The sequence below is a fragment of the Montipora foliosa genome, chromosome 2 (genome assembly GCF_036669935.1).
Source record: "Montipora foliosa isolate CH-2021 chromosome 2, ASM3666993v2, whole genome shotgun sequence".
NCBI classification, from domain to species: Eukaryota; Metazoa; Cnidaria; class Anthozoa; order Scleractinia; family Acroporidae; genus Montipora; species Montipora foliosa.
In genome coordinates, this window is record NC_090870.1 from 43,582,321 (window position 1) to 43,596,830 (window position 14,510).

At 42.2% G+C, this 14,510-nt stretch overlaps 1 protein-coding gene across 1 annotated transcript in view; it reads left to right on the forward strand.

The window, feature by feature from the left end:
• Positions 1-13,706, forward strand: part of LOC137993199 (protein crumbs homolog 1-like) — a 32,126-nt gene extending 18,420 nt beyond the window's left edge. The window contains exons 7-13 of the mRNA XM_068838907.1: positions 1,327-2,036; positions 2,164-2,388; positions 3,593-3,931; positions 4,610-5,473; positions 6,064-6,846; positions 7,932-8,159; positions 10,700-13,706. Coding sequence (XP_068695008.1) covers positions 1,327-2,036; positions 2,164-2,388; positions 3,593-3,931; positions 4,610-5,473; positions 6,064-6,846; positions 7,932-8,159; positions 10,700-12,594 — 5,044 coding nt within the window. The 3' untranslated portion in view covers positions 12,595-13,706. The remainder of the gene's footprint in view (positions 1-1,326; positions 2,037-2,163; positions 2,389-3,592; positions 3,932-4,609; positions 5,474-6,063; positions 6,847-7,931; positions 8,160-10,699) is intronic.
• The last annotated feature ends 804 nt before the right edge of the window (positions 13,707-14,510 follow it).

Below are 14,510 nucleotides of genomic sequence, written 5' to 3' on the forward strand. Positions count from 1 at the left end.
TGTTGAATGAATGATATCAATAAAACTATTTAAAGTAGCGGCAAAAGTTGGAAATCTGTCTCTTTTTAGCGGCGTTAAAATCCCATACATTTACTGTAAATTTAGCTGTGTTTGCCCCCCCTCCCCCCCCCCCCCCCAAGGCAAGATGGCGGTTAAAAAACCGTGGAAGGGTCTATAGTCTCAAGAGTGATCAATTTGACAAGTTTGTGGATCATGAAGCAAATTAATTATACCCTGCATAATTGTTTAGCGAGTGCCAACAGTGTAATCTGTGCAGCTCATGGAGTCAGAAATAAAATAGTAGCCCTCAGTACATGTAGCTTTTGTATGATCCATAAAGCATTCAATAGTACTGGGTAGTTGGAAACAGTGTAAGCAGTTACAATTTTTCATTTAATAGTTAAAACTACACATTGCCACTTTTATCCCAGCTTATCTCTGACTCGCTTTCAAAAACGTAGCCCTAAACACAATGCAATATTTTAATTTCATTTGTGTTGGTTAATAGGGACCTTTAGATTGGAGGAGGAGGGAGACAACAAGTGCGAGTGTTTCGTACTGAGCGTGCACATAAGGTTGGGAGGCAATCTCCACCCCAGAGCTCTTCTCTTGACTAAGGGAGAGAAGATCTCCGGGGAACCCTGAAACAAAGTGTCTTCTCCTTGGTTTTCGTGAAGAACAATCAAAAGCGTCTCTAATTGGTGCATTCATGTTAGCACGAGGAGTGAGCAGGTTCCCCTAAGGTTCAAATACCCAGTTTTGGGCTATAAGAACCCTACGACGCATGTTCTCCTGCATAGAGTTTCCCAGTACCTTGAGTCGATCCGAGGCTCTGGTGACGAGAATGGGTTTGGAGGCCGACATTCTCAGTGAAGTGCGCGTGCTCAGAAAGGAAAGGAAAGGAACTTTATTTAAGTGTCTAGTCGTTCTAACGCTAAAGCGCTAATTGGGGACACTGTAAATGGAAATGAACAATGAAAGTAAATCAAGTCAAATGTCGGTTTTTGAGGAGAGGGGAAACCGGAGTACCCGGAGAAAACCTCTGGGTGCAGAGTAGAGAACCAACAAACTCAACCCACATATGACGCCGAGTCTGGGAATCGAACCTGGGCCACGTTGGTGGGAGGCGAGTGCTCTCACCACTGCGCCATCCCTGCACTCCGGGATGGGGAAATTCATACTCTTAGATACTCGTACTCTTCCTCGTCCTCCGATCTAAAGGTCCTTATTATAGTTGGAATCTTAGGCAATGATGCTGATATCATTAGATTTGAACTCGCATTGTTGATTGACCATTCCTTTTTTTTTTCTCAATTTATCTTGCAGATGTGAAAATGAGATAAATGAATGTCTGTCATTTCCGTGCCTTAACAATGGCACTTGTTTGGACAAGTTTAACAACTTCACATGCAACTGTACCACAGGGTTCATTGGGCATACCTGTGAAATCAACATCGACGACTGCCTCATTAATCCATGTCAAAACAATGCCACTTGTGTTGATGGCGTCAATCAACGTACATGTCACTGTCCTGCAGAATTCTATGGTGATGACTGCGACAAAGTGCGAGATGCTTGTCACCCAAATCCTTGTGGTGATAATGGAGATTGTTCGTTTATTGGCAATGCTTACAATTGTACCTGTCGCTTAGGGTTTGAAGGCAAAAACTGTTCAGTCAATATAGATGATTGCAAAAACAACCCTTGTGTGGCAAATGCCTCATGCATTGACGGCGTGAATAACTTCACCTGTCAGTGTCCAGCTGGATTCTATGGAGACTTTTGTCACTTGGAAATCTATGAGTGTAACTCAAATCCTTGCCTAAATATGGGCACCTGCACTGATCTGATTGATGGCTATACCTGCTCTTGTGTCCTGGGGTTTACTGGCACCCACTGTGAAAACAATATTGATGACTGTCCGTCCCACGAATGCATTAATGGAACGTGCGTTGATGGAATCAACAGATATACATGCAGTTGCGATTCAGGCTTCACTGGTCAATTGTGTGATCAGGACATAGATGAATGCACTCGTAAGAACACCAATTGATTTATTTTATGATGATGATGATAGCCGTTGTTATCTGATGTCTGATTGACCATTATGATTGAGTTTCTATATGAGATGCTAATGGTTTTTTGTGTTATTTGTAACACCAGCCAATCCATGCAGATGTGGTTCCTGTGTCAATACTGTTGGATCATTTCGCTGCAACTGTAATCAGTGGTTGACAGGTGAACGCTGTGAGCAGGATATCAATGAATGTCTGAATAGAAGTTTCTGTAGCCAAACTATTGATCAAGGCATCTGCCAAAATAACGATGCTTCAGCCATTGGCTGTGAACAACAAGGATACACGTGCTTCTGTAGAAATGGCTTTCAAGGTATACTGAACTTCTCTAAAATTAGTACCCTTTGACTAAGTTTGGAAGTCGTACTCATTTGCAGCTTTTATGGATACAATTTCTGTATGTACCAGAACGACTTTTATCACCGGTGTTTTTTGTGCTCACATTTTGAAAATGTTGTACAATAGGTACATGATTTGATGGTTTCAAAACTAATTCGCGGAGATGTACTCACTAAATTTAGACCTCAAAATTATTTCAGTAGCATCGATCATTCAGTTGGCCCTAACGAATTTGCTTACGTAATTAAGGCGTACCAATTTACTCCGGAATTATGACAAGATCAATTGCTACATGTATTTCATGCTGTACAGAATCAGCAACACGGGCACTCAAATTCCGATCTATTTTATCGGAACTTGCCTTTCTTCGCAGACGTCAAGGTCCTCAGGCTGTATGAGTAAAACATATCCCTCAAATTTAGCCATGGACTAGTACAAGTATTAAGATAAAAGTCTATTGCGGTTCTTCTTACAATCCTTCCACCGTGAAAATTCCCGTTACCTTCATGTACAGCTGTAGGTGAAGGTGAAGGGCTCCACGAAAGTGAACCACTTATATCCAGCTTAAACGGGTGACCTGATCGCTTAGACAAGTATCGTATTTGATAGAGAACGATCCGATTTTTTACAGCTAATAGATATTGTTGGAATAAAGGTAAATCACCAAACCAAAGTATACTCTCGAGATGGCTGCGCATGATTTTCGAAATACAGAAAAGGTTTGTATTGCTCGCACTCGCAAAGCTCATCCAAGAAAAATTAAACTCGCCAGTATCTTTCCAAGTGGCTTAATATTACGGTGAAAGAACTTCAAGTCGTATAAATTTTATATTCCTCAGTTTAGCGAACTAAAAAACAGAAAAAAGGTGTGAATCGTGAAATAATGACCAGTGGTAAAGTTTGGAGAGATAACGAAGACTTTCTTGTCGGTGACGTTTTCCAGATCCGAAGATTTTTGTCATTTTACGTTTGAACTCGCGTTTTTATTCGTTGCCTAAGGTCCCTAATTTGGTCTGAATATGAGCCTCTCTTGAGCCCATAGATTAAGCGTTTCATTTGACTCAAATGTAGTCTCCCTAATTAGTAGAGCACTCGTGCTCGGCTAAATAACCTTGCGACTTAAATAAAGTGATGATGATGATGATGATGATGATGATTATTATTATTGCTTTTCCTAGGTCACCACTGTGAGATTGATACGGACGACTGTGCCAGTTCACCGTGCAAAAATGGCGGGACATGTCATGACTACCGGTTCCATTATAATTGCACTTGTGCATCGGGCTGGACTGGGAAAAATTGCGGTCAAGACATAGATGAGTGTCATCTTGGATTCTGCGAGAATAATGCGACGTGCATTAACTTGGCTGGAACGTACTCGTGCACATGTGCTCCTGGCTTTACAGACAGCAACTGTTCTACTAATATCGATGAATGCGAGTCCAATCCTTGTGTCAATGGGACCTGCGGAGACTTGATAAATGGCTTCCATTGTACATGCGTTCCTGGATTTACAGGTCAGTAATAGTTTCAAAATCACAGGGTTACGGACCGCCGTGAGTGCTTTAGACTTTAAGGCGTAGAGCATGTGTTTGAGTTCGGAGGCTTTGCTTGCCTATCATATAAATATACTTCATCTCCTTTTTTCCGCTACGTTGTGAGAATCATGACCACCACTGAAAAAAACTACGCATGAATTGATAAAAAAAATATATGGAAAAGACTTTACAACTGTAGTTGGTCGCAGCAGTTAACAAATCAATGAGCGCTTCGTTTTCTTGCCCCACTCCAAAAGGTTGCTTAGTCTTCTTTAATGAAGCTGTGTTCCCTCAGCAGTAATACCAGCAGGAGGATAAGACGAAACCTTAAAAGAAGAAACCTTGTGCGTCGTAAATTAGATGGCAATTCCCACAAGTACAGATAGAGAAATGAGCTAATCGCAATTCCATTCAAATTCTTGGAGCCAGTGCTTAACTCTGGAAAACGCGTACAGTAAAAGTCCAATTGGTTTTCCTCGTGTCTCTGAATAGTCCTAAATGTGGCACGAGCTTTTATAGCCAATCACCATTTGCGTTGCGTTGATCGGGATCAAATCGATGAAGTATAATAGACAGCTGGTAGGAAAATATGAGAGCATGAGACCTCTTTCATGTCGTTTCTCATTTTGAACTCATTAACTCATTTTTGTCATTTAGGAAATACCTGCTCCGAAGACATAAATGAGTGTTCTTCTAGTCCTTGTGTAAACAACGGAACATGTAGAAATTTGATAGCTGATTTCAACTGTACTTGTCCTTCAAACTACACTGGCAAGAGATGCGAGATCGAGAAATCGTCCTGCGAACCCAACAATCCTTGTTTGAACAATGGCACCTGTAGGCTGCATTCAGAAAAATACAATTTTACGTGTGAGTGTGCCGCTGGCTTCGCAGGATCGCGCTGTCAGAACGTCACGACACTCGGGTTCAGTGACAGCTCACTGATGAAGCTCCAGGTCAACAGTTATACATCCGAGATGTCGTTTCAGTTTAGGACAACCCTAACTGACGTCCTGTTAGCTGTTGATTCAAAGAACGATTTCCTTGTTTTTCTTGGTAAGGAGAACATCACCGTAACACACAGTAATTTTGGCAAACTTTCTGCGGGGCAGACAGCAAACCTCAGCAACGGTCAATGGCATACAGTATCTGTTAACATAGGAACAGCAAAGGTCAGCATTATGGTGGACAACTCGTCTTGTGGGCGACACTGCATGGCATCCTCTCCCCTCTCTGCGAGGGTTCACGTAACAGACCTCTATTTCGGTGGATCTCCGTTTGCTTCTAGCGTTGATCGAATCATGTCTAATTTTACTGGCTGCATTCAAGATGTAGTCATTGACGGCGGGACAGTGATCCCCACGGACCGGACACGGGTGGTGTTGGTTAACACAAGTATTGGGTGTCCACGCCAGGAAGTTTGTGCTTCCAGTCCTTGTGCCCACGGCAAGTGTGTGGATGAATGGGTCAAGTATAGCTGTGAGTGTTCAAGGCGATGGATTGGCCCACAATGCAATACAAGTGAGTGTCGTTGCTCTTTGATCGACAATTTAATATCGTGTTTATTTTCTGCTGTTATTTCCTTCTCGTGGTACTAAGCGACTAAGATTTAGGCTTAGACGTACTGGTGTAAGTAAAATTATTCTCAAATTACTGTAAGAAGACATCCATCAAATTTTCCGCATTATTGCTTTCTGGCACTTATAACATCCTCATTGAGAACTCTTGGAAAGTAGCGAGATCTAACTCCTGCAGTCATCGCTGCAGTTTACAATTCTGTTTCAAACAATTTCAAGCAAATACTTCGTTCTTAAAAACCATGTCTTGAACTGTTTTAATGCTTTGTTTTTGAAGTGAAATTGAGATAGTATCAATTTGCATGGTCAAATACGATTGTTATTCATATGAAATTAACAGCATACTTGCATTGAACATTGAACTCTTGCTTTATTAACGAAAATCGGCAAGTGGTCAGTGTATTGTGCGAGTATTTTTTTAGTATTGGACCACATTAGCCTTTGACCACACGTACAAGAAACATATTTTAACGCAGAATTGCATTTTTTTCGCGGAAGATTCCACAATGTTCCTTGTTCTGTTTTTCTTCGTAGCTCTGATCCCAGGAGCGTTTGGGGCGACTGATCCGTTAAATGCGGCAATTAGCAGACGACGTCGTGATATCACAAACACGGGGAACGCCAGCTTTGCTAAATTCGTCACTAATGACACAAGTTTCGGCACCAGTGGAGAGTTGTCTTTCTTCATCCGAACGCGAGAATTGAGTGGGCTTGTTGTTCTCATGGCGGGTACTGACAAAAATCACATTGCTGTTGTCGTGCATGAAGGGACTTTGGTCGTTCAAGTCAACTTGAACGGCGTCAATTCAAATTTGACAATTGATGGAAGTCAAAATGTAACTGATGGTGAATGGCACTTCGTTGAAGTCCTCGGCAACCAGTTGCGCTTTGATAATGAAAGTCAGGTCGCGAGAATTACAGGAGGCGCAAGTATTAACTTGACCGTGACGTACCTCGGAGGACTCGACTCTTTTGACACCGATACTTATCTTATCAAATCTCCGTTTAGAGGCTGTTTGCAGGACATTCGGCTCAACGGCAAGATGTTCGATTTTGGTTTCAACAGTCCTTCGGCTTTCACCACCGAACGTTATCCGTTGGTCGATAGTGGTCATTTAGGGGAAGGCTGTAACGGGATGAACGTTTGTCGATCAGCGCCTTGTGGCAACGGAGGCTTCTGTCGCGACTTGTGGAACGCATACCAATGTGACTGTAAACCGCGCTATGGTGGGTTGGACTGTTCACTGTATGGCTGTTCCTTGGTTAACCTGTGCCCTGCCAATACGACATGCACAGACGTCGGGGAAAACTACGAGTGTAAGTGGTTTTAATATAAATAGCCCTTAATGAGTTCAAGAGATCTGATTTTGCATATGACTGAAGTGGAGTTTATTTCAATACTCACGCGATAGCTTTCAATAGAACCACAATCGTCATAAACTATACCTCACTAAGCCGAGATGGTATTGTTGTACAGTTAAGATCTTTATTTATAGGCACGGAAAATAATAATCTCAAGCTATAAATATATTTAAAGTGCTTTAAAGCTGTTTTGCGTCATTGCCTTTTGGAAAACCGATATACTCGCGATAAAGTTTGTCCAGTGAGGCGCTCATCAGACAAACTCTTCCAATTACTTATCTTGTGGCATAATCTCACGTCTTGATGCAGGTTGTTCGAAAGAGGAACCCCACTGTAGCTTGTAATCCTTTTAAAATGTATCTTGCGTGGCTTGGGCGAAGCGACTTTTGCCCACAAGATCTCTCAAATCGTGTTCAGTGTAGCGTGCCATTATATTAGAGCGGTTTTCCGTTAGTTCCATAAAACCAACAATCAAGGCAATTTCTTTGACCATCACAACAGCCAGACTACAAGGTGAACCAATTGCGCAAAAAAACTAAAAAATTCAGCCGGAACCAACTTAAGGGTGGTCTAGCTTTTGCTTCTGATTGAATGACAATGAAGCGCCATTGTATTTTTTTTGTAGTCAATCAGTATGTGGTATGGTTACTATGCAGTAGCAAAGTATGTGTTGTGCATGCTTGCGATTAAGCGACTGGTGAAGGAGTTGGAATCATGGTTTTTCCATTAATTCTGCATAGCTTGAAACGCCGGGGACATAGAAATTTTATGCGAAGATCATGCATGTTTCCAATTATTTTCCGTTCAGGCGTTGTGGTGTTTAAGCTCTTGTGCATATCTGCTAAGGGCTTATTGACGCACTCCTCCACCGTCAAATGGGAAGGAAAGATTGCACAACGAGCCGAAAGAGTATCGGCGAGGGACCCCTCGCGGTGTCGGAATTTAACCTAAGGAAATTTTAAGTTAAATGTCAGGCTCTTCAGACTGACACCGAAAACTCTTGAGAGTCCTTAATATGACATTTGTTTGCTGTTAAATAGGTGTCCATCCGACGACATTCAATGGTAGTTTAAGCAGTGCAGAATTCACCTTTGCTTCAAGTGTTAATGTGACTCTGAATATAACACTAAAATTGCGCACAAGGCAGCGAACAACGGTGTTAATTGAGATAAGGAAGGCTTCAGATGCATTCTTAAAAATGGAGCTCATCAACGGTCAAGTGAACGTCCATTTCTGTTTACACGGAGAAGCTGGTACTGTTTTTTCAGGTATGATTGTTTTGGTATCCTTCGCTTAATGCTTTATTTGTGCCGCCGACCGCTTGACTCAGTTGGTCGAGCGTCGAACTAGCGTGCGCCGGGGAGGTCGTGAGTTCGACTCCGGCTGGACAAACACTGAGAAGGTGCTGCTTTTGTATTTACATCCGCATTTGTTTAGACTTTAAGTCTTCTCGGATGATGAATATAAACCGTAGGGCCCATCTCACAACCCTTCAATGTTCACAGACTCTGTGGGACGTTAGGCCCTGGCCAAACGAGAGCGAGAGTTGATGAGAGTTGACGGGAGTTGAAACTCCTGAGAGTGATCGAGAGTTGGCCAAATGACGAGAGTCTTTCTTATCTGAGCCCGCTGGAAAAAAACTCTCGCTCAAACTCTCGTGCGCGGCCAAACGAGGCAAAACTCTCGCCAACTCTCATGAAAAATTTGAGCAGGTTCAAATTCGATGAGAGCTCTCGAGAGTCGATGAGAGTAGCCGAGAGTGGATGAGAGTTCCTGGCCAAACGAAAGCGAGAGTTTCAACTCTCGTCAACTCTCGTTTGGCTAGGGCTTTAAAGATTCCACACACTATTCGATCAGAGCAGGACACGGATATCCCGGTGTGCAAGTGACGCAGGTTGTCTGGCAATCTGCACCTGTTTTCAGTTCGTAAACCACGGTCGAAAGAGCCTATGGGTTGAAGGTGGGCCTTTAAGGACGGTGCCTACTATTGTTATTGCGCATAAGCTCTGCGCATCTCGAGATACTCGGGTTTCCTGTCGGTAATGCTTACTGATACAGGGATATTTTCGCGCGGTTTAAAAGTATGCAGAGAAAGTAGATCTTAGTAAGTACTCCTTAGTAAGTACTCTTGGTATCCAAAAAGAAAATTGGGCGTAACGATGCATTTTTCAGAGACAATCAAGCTTCAGTTTGAGAAAGAACGCCATACATGGCTTCGTATTTTACAGCTTTTTACAAATATTGTTCATGAATTGTCTTTGAAAAAAATAATAACAGTAATAATAACTTCATTTCTATAGCGCTCTTATCCTATGTTCAAGGCGCTTTACAATCATATAAACAACACAATTAATAAATATTCACAACCATATCCTATTCTATTTACAATGATTAAAAAGAAAAAATTAAAACTAAAGCAATATATGCAAATCAATAGAAACAGTGATCTGTTAGTACAAAATTTAGTAAACAAGTTTGTCTTAAGATATCTTTTAAAACTCGAGATGGTGATTTCATAGGGTATTAAGTTCCATTATCTTGGTACATTACCAGCGAATGCTCTGTCTTCATAGGTCTTGGTATACGATCTAGGCTGCATTAAAATTTCATTACGAACAGACCTCAATGATCTAGTATGAGAAAGATAATGTAGTTTCTGAGTTAAATAGCTAGGCGATGTCCCATTCGATGATTTATACACTAAAAGCCGAATCTTGAAAATCATGCGGTATCGAATCGACAGCCAGTGAAGCTCGCACAAAACAGGTGTAATATGCGGAAAACCTACTCATTTGCAACACAGCTCTAGCCTCCGTGTTTTGTATATACTGCAATCTTTGTAACTGATATTTATGCAGGTCATATAATTACCCTCTTTTCTTTTTCGAGTTCAATAACACTTGTTAAGATCTACATTTCCCGCATGTCATAATCAGACACCGCCCTTAAGATGTATAAATATGTAGGAAATCGTATGAACCCGAGTGCATTTCGGGATTTATGGGCACGAGTGATGTCATGGCAAGTGCAATTTGAGAACTCCCAAAACATCACGAGCGACCATATATCAAGAAATGCACGAGCAAGTTCATACGATTTTTTTCTTCGTTATACCCAACAAAATTATTCCATCGCCTTGTTGCCATACCAACTTCCGTGTTGCACCCTGCAACCTCTATTACACTCCACAGAGCGGTTTGCAATTAAGTGTCGAAAGTAATTAGCGAATTGCGTTTGCATTACTTCACTCAGTGATTGGTTCAAAGTTCTCTCGCCACTTTTTCAACCAATCAGAAGTGAAACCAAAACCAATCGTGGCTCGCGCGTGCACAGTTTCCCGCGCTTTTTGTCGGCTACGTGTGATTCGAGTTTTGATTGGTTTACTGGATTGTATCCGTCCTTTTTGATTGGCCAAAGTAATTACTTTGGTTTTGATTTTACGACACTCGATTGAAACTCGCTCTATTCGTCATTGACTAATCATACCTACATTGGTGCCATTCAGTATGGAAAAGGGTCTTAATGGGTAGCTTTTTAGCACACAAGCCGTTTCATAAATTGCTTAAAATTACGGAGGCCGTTTTTCTTTCGTCCTGTTATTGGGAAACTTATTGGGGATCAGGATGTCAGTTTACTTTGTTCATATTTATTTCCATCGTCCATCGTTGCAAGGAAAACTCTTGCTAAGTTCATTTCCACGTTAACACTGTTAAGGGAAGTTAACAAGCAGAAAGGGATATATCTGTGGTCAGGGTAATAAATTGTGTGGGGTTCCGCTATGTTTCAACGTTGTTTTCTATTTTTACAGATGATTTTGTCAGCGATGGCAAGTGGCACAATGTCCTTTTCAACGTATCTGATGATCAGAGCTACCTGATTGTCGATGACATCAGAACTGTTAATTCATCCGGACTTGCCGATGCTGACATAACAAGTTTGTTACAAAGCACACCAGTGAATGTTGGCCAACTTGCGTTCAAGGGATGCTTAAATGATGTTCGTATTGGAGGCTTGCTTCTGCCATTCGTCGATTACTACAACCATTCCTTGAACGTTAGTCACGCGACTCCCTTAAAACCCCACTTCAATGTCAGCACCAGAGGGTTGCAGCTTGGTTGTCATAGTGATGATGTTTGCGCCGCTAACCCCTGTGTACGCGGAGAATGTCATGATGTTTGGGACCTCTTCACTTGCGCATGCCCGGAAGGGTGGGCAGGAAATGTTTGTAATTTGACAGCCAACATGACATGCGCGCACTCGCCGTGCGTGAATGGCACGTGCTATAACTTGACGTACGTGGACTTCGCAAGCAATCAGCGTCAAGTTAGTCAGGTGGGTTATGACATGTTCCAGTGCAACTGCACTCCGGGATTTGAAGGAAAGCGATGCGAGAATGACACGAAGGAATGCGAATCGAATCCGTGTCGAAATGGAGCCAACTGCACCGAATTACATCTCAACTATTCCTGCTCGTGTGTCAAGGGTTACACCGGTCGGGACTGTGAAACAAATATTGACGAGTGCGAGAACAACAACTGTACAAATAATTCCACTTGCAATGATGGTATTGATTCGTATAATTGTTCCTGTCAAAATGGATTCAATGGGACTTTCTGTGAGCTGGATGTCGATGAATGCGCTGCCTCGCTACCGTTTGGGCCTTGCAATGAAACCGGCACAGTCACTTGTAAGAATACTGTAGGGAACTTTGAATGCGTTTGTAAACGAGGGTACTTTGGCCGTTTCTGTGAGAACGACCCGTCAGTGACCTGCGAAAAATTATCACCGTGCAAGAATGGTGGAAATTGTTCTGATAATGCCACAGGCTTCATTTGCTCCTGCCCTGAGGGGTACAATGGCACGAAGTGCGAAAATGATATTCGTGAATGTAAAGATCAGCCGTGTATGAACAATGGTACATGTGTGGATCGCCATTCGAGTCCTTCATCTTTATTTTCCCCTGGTTACCATTGTGAATGCGCATTAGGATTTTACGGTCGAAACTGCGAGAATATTGCGGATTACTGTTCTCCAGATCCGTGCCAGAATAACGCAACCTGTGTGAACTTAAATACCCAAGGCAAATATTTCTGCAACTGCTCAGAGGAATTCGGCAATGTGAACTGCAGTGGACTTTCGGCAAACTGCAATCCTAATCCTTGCTTTCAAGGGACTTGTGTTCCTTTGATGGATGGTTACCAGTGTGAATGCGAACCGAGCTACAAAGGTGTGAACTGCAGTGTGCTCATTGACAAGTGTGACTCCAACCCTTGTCGCAATGGTGGTACATGCGAGACTTTGCCGGACGCGTTTAAATGTAATTGTGTGGAAGGCTGGGAAGGAATACTATGTCAGTTAAAAAATCGCTGCTCGGATAAACCTTGCAAAAATAACGGGACTTGTGAATTCTCAGAACAGGGTGGGGATTTCAAATGTTTATGCCGAGATGATTACACTGGAGAAACGTGTCAGACTTTACGCGAGCCAACCTCAGGCAAAGCTGAGGCAGGGTTCTCAGCCATCGAGATTGGTGGGGCAGTATTAGCAGGTCTCATTGCCATTTTGTTCTTCGTTCTAATTGTTGTTGTGGTTAAGAAACGAGCTGGCAACGGAACCTACAGCCCCAGTAAAGAGGAAGGAGAAGCGGGACGAGTGGAACTGGACTCAATTCTCAAACCTCCTCCACTTGAAAGACTAATCTAATCCAGGCATCTGCACAGTCCGGTAACTGCAGAGGTATACCACGGTCTAAATTGACCCAAACTAGAACTTTGTGAATTTCTGTGATCAGTGCATAACTTAATTGGAAGGACGGTTTTTCTGAGGTCACCATTCCGTCTTTTTGAACTTCTCCGTACTTACGACAGACCGACTAAACGCCCGTTGAACCGCCGGCCCCGCTACCCCTCCGGCTTGATACGTATCTCGGTAGAGTTGGGAGTGCGCCCAACCATCCGCTGAATAACATAGTGAAAGTCCCTTGAAAGGCATGGCTATTTAACAATTAGACCCATAGCCCGCAAGGGCTACGGGTCAATAGCCCATGAGGCGAAGCCGAATTGGCTATTGTCCCGTGGCCCTTGAGGGCGAAGGGTCTAATTGTTTTAGTATCACCCAACTAGTCGGACAGAAAAGGCAATGATAAAGTTAGCAAATGCTAGTTAAAGAAATATTTATTTGGGAATAAAACGAAAGAAAGCGTCAGGCTTTTCGCTACTCGAGGACTATTAATAATAGTCCTAGCCAGGATTTGCATTAATTCACTAGTTGGGTGATACTAAAATCTGAGATCCGCTCGTCAAGAAAACTTATTTGCACTGAAGACATTCTCGAAAACGAGAAATCATAACTTACGACTTCTCAATGAAGGACTCATGCGTCTCACAAGCTATGCGAATGACTTCCTGATAAGGCGAATTTGTTGTGAAATCCCAAGGAAACAAATCCAAAATAAATGTTATGATGTTCAGAAAATCCACCTTTGGAAAACGAAATTTATATACACCAATAGTCTTTATTACCAGTTTTTAACTTCATTTAAAATACGGAACGGTGTAATCGAAAGCTGAATTACCTTGAAGTAGATTTAATTTCACTGTATTACCCGATTCTGCTCGTAGCGGCCGTGCAAATACCGCGTGTACCTTATTGAGAATTTTTAATGTACAGATATGTCACATGCGTTCCTTAATATTTTGTAAATAATAGCTTTTTTATTCTAAATAAATAAATTAATTTGTTACCAAAGGAAAAAAGGTAAATGATAATGTATGGGAAGTAGCGAGTTTAAATAAAAAAACAACGACCATCAGAAATGTTCGTCAGTGTTGGAAGAAAAAACACCAGGGATTACTGCCATGACAGTGGACACTGTGAAAGAAAAATAGCCAGTCGGTGATTGCACGTGGGTGCACGTGGGCGTATAATTGAAGCACAACTCTCCCCAATCCCTGAACGAGTCGAAGAATGTTCGTCACTCACCACCTCGTTCCCAGAGCTTTTCACCGCCTTAATAGATTTGGCTCTTACCATTGCCAAAGAAAATTTATTTGACTCCGGTGTTATACATCTCGGAATCTCAGATCATAGTTTAATATATGCAGTGCGGAAATGTGGGGTACCAAAAGGCAAATCTTGCATCAAAGAAATTAGACACTACAAACAACAAACTGTGGGGTTCCCTAGTTAGTTAGTTGGTCGACTGACTGACTAACTAACTAACTAGGGTACCCTGTTCCTTGGATAACTCCTCACATTAAAACACTCATGGGAGAAGGAGATTACCACAAGAAACGCGCAATTAAAAAGGCCTCGCAGTACCATTGGGTGAGTTAAAAAAAATCGCAATAAGGTGAATAACGAAATGCGTCATGCCAAGTCTAAATTTTTTCATGTGACAAGATAAACGACTGTTACATGTCCAATGACCCTACTAAGAAAGCCTGGATGCTTATCAACTCCTTTAAATACTTGAGAAAAAACAGCAAAACGAGTTCCTGTAGTGAACTATCGGTCAACTTTATATAGTATCGGACCCAAAAGATATGGATGAGGCTTTAAACGACTACGTTGTTAGTATTGGGCCAAGATTAGCAGCTACATGCGATGAACAACTGTCT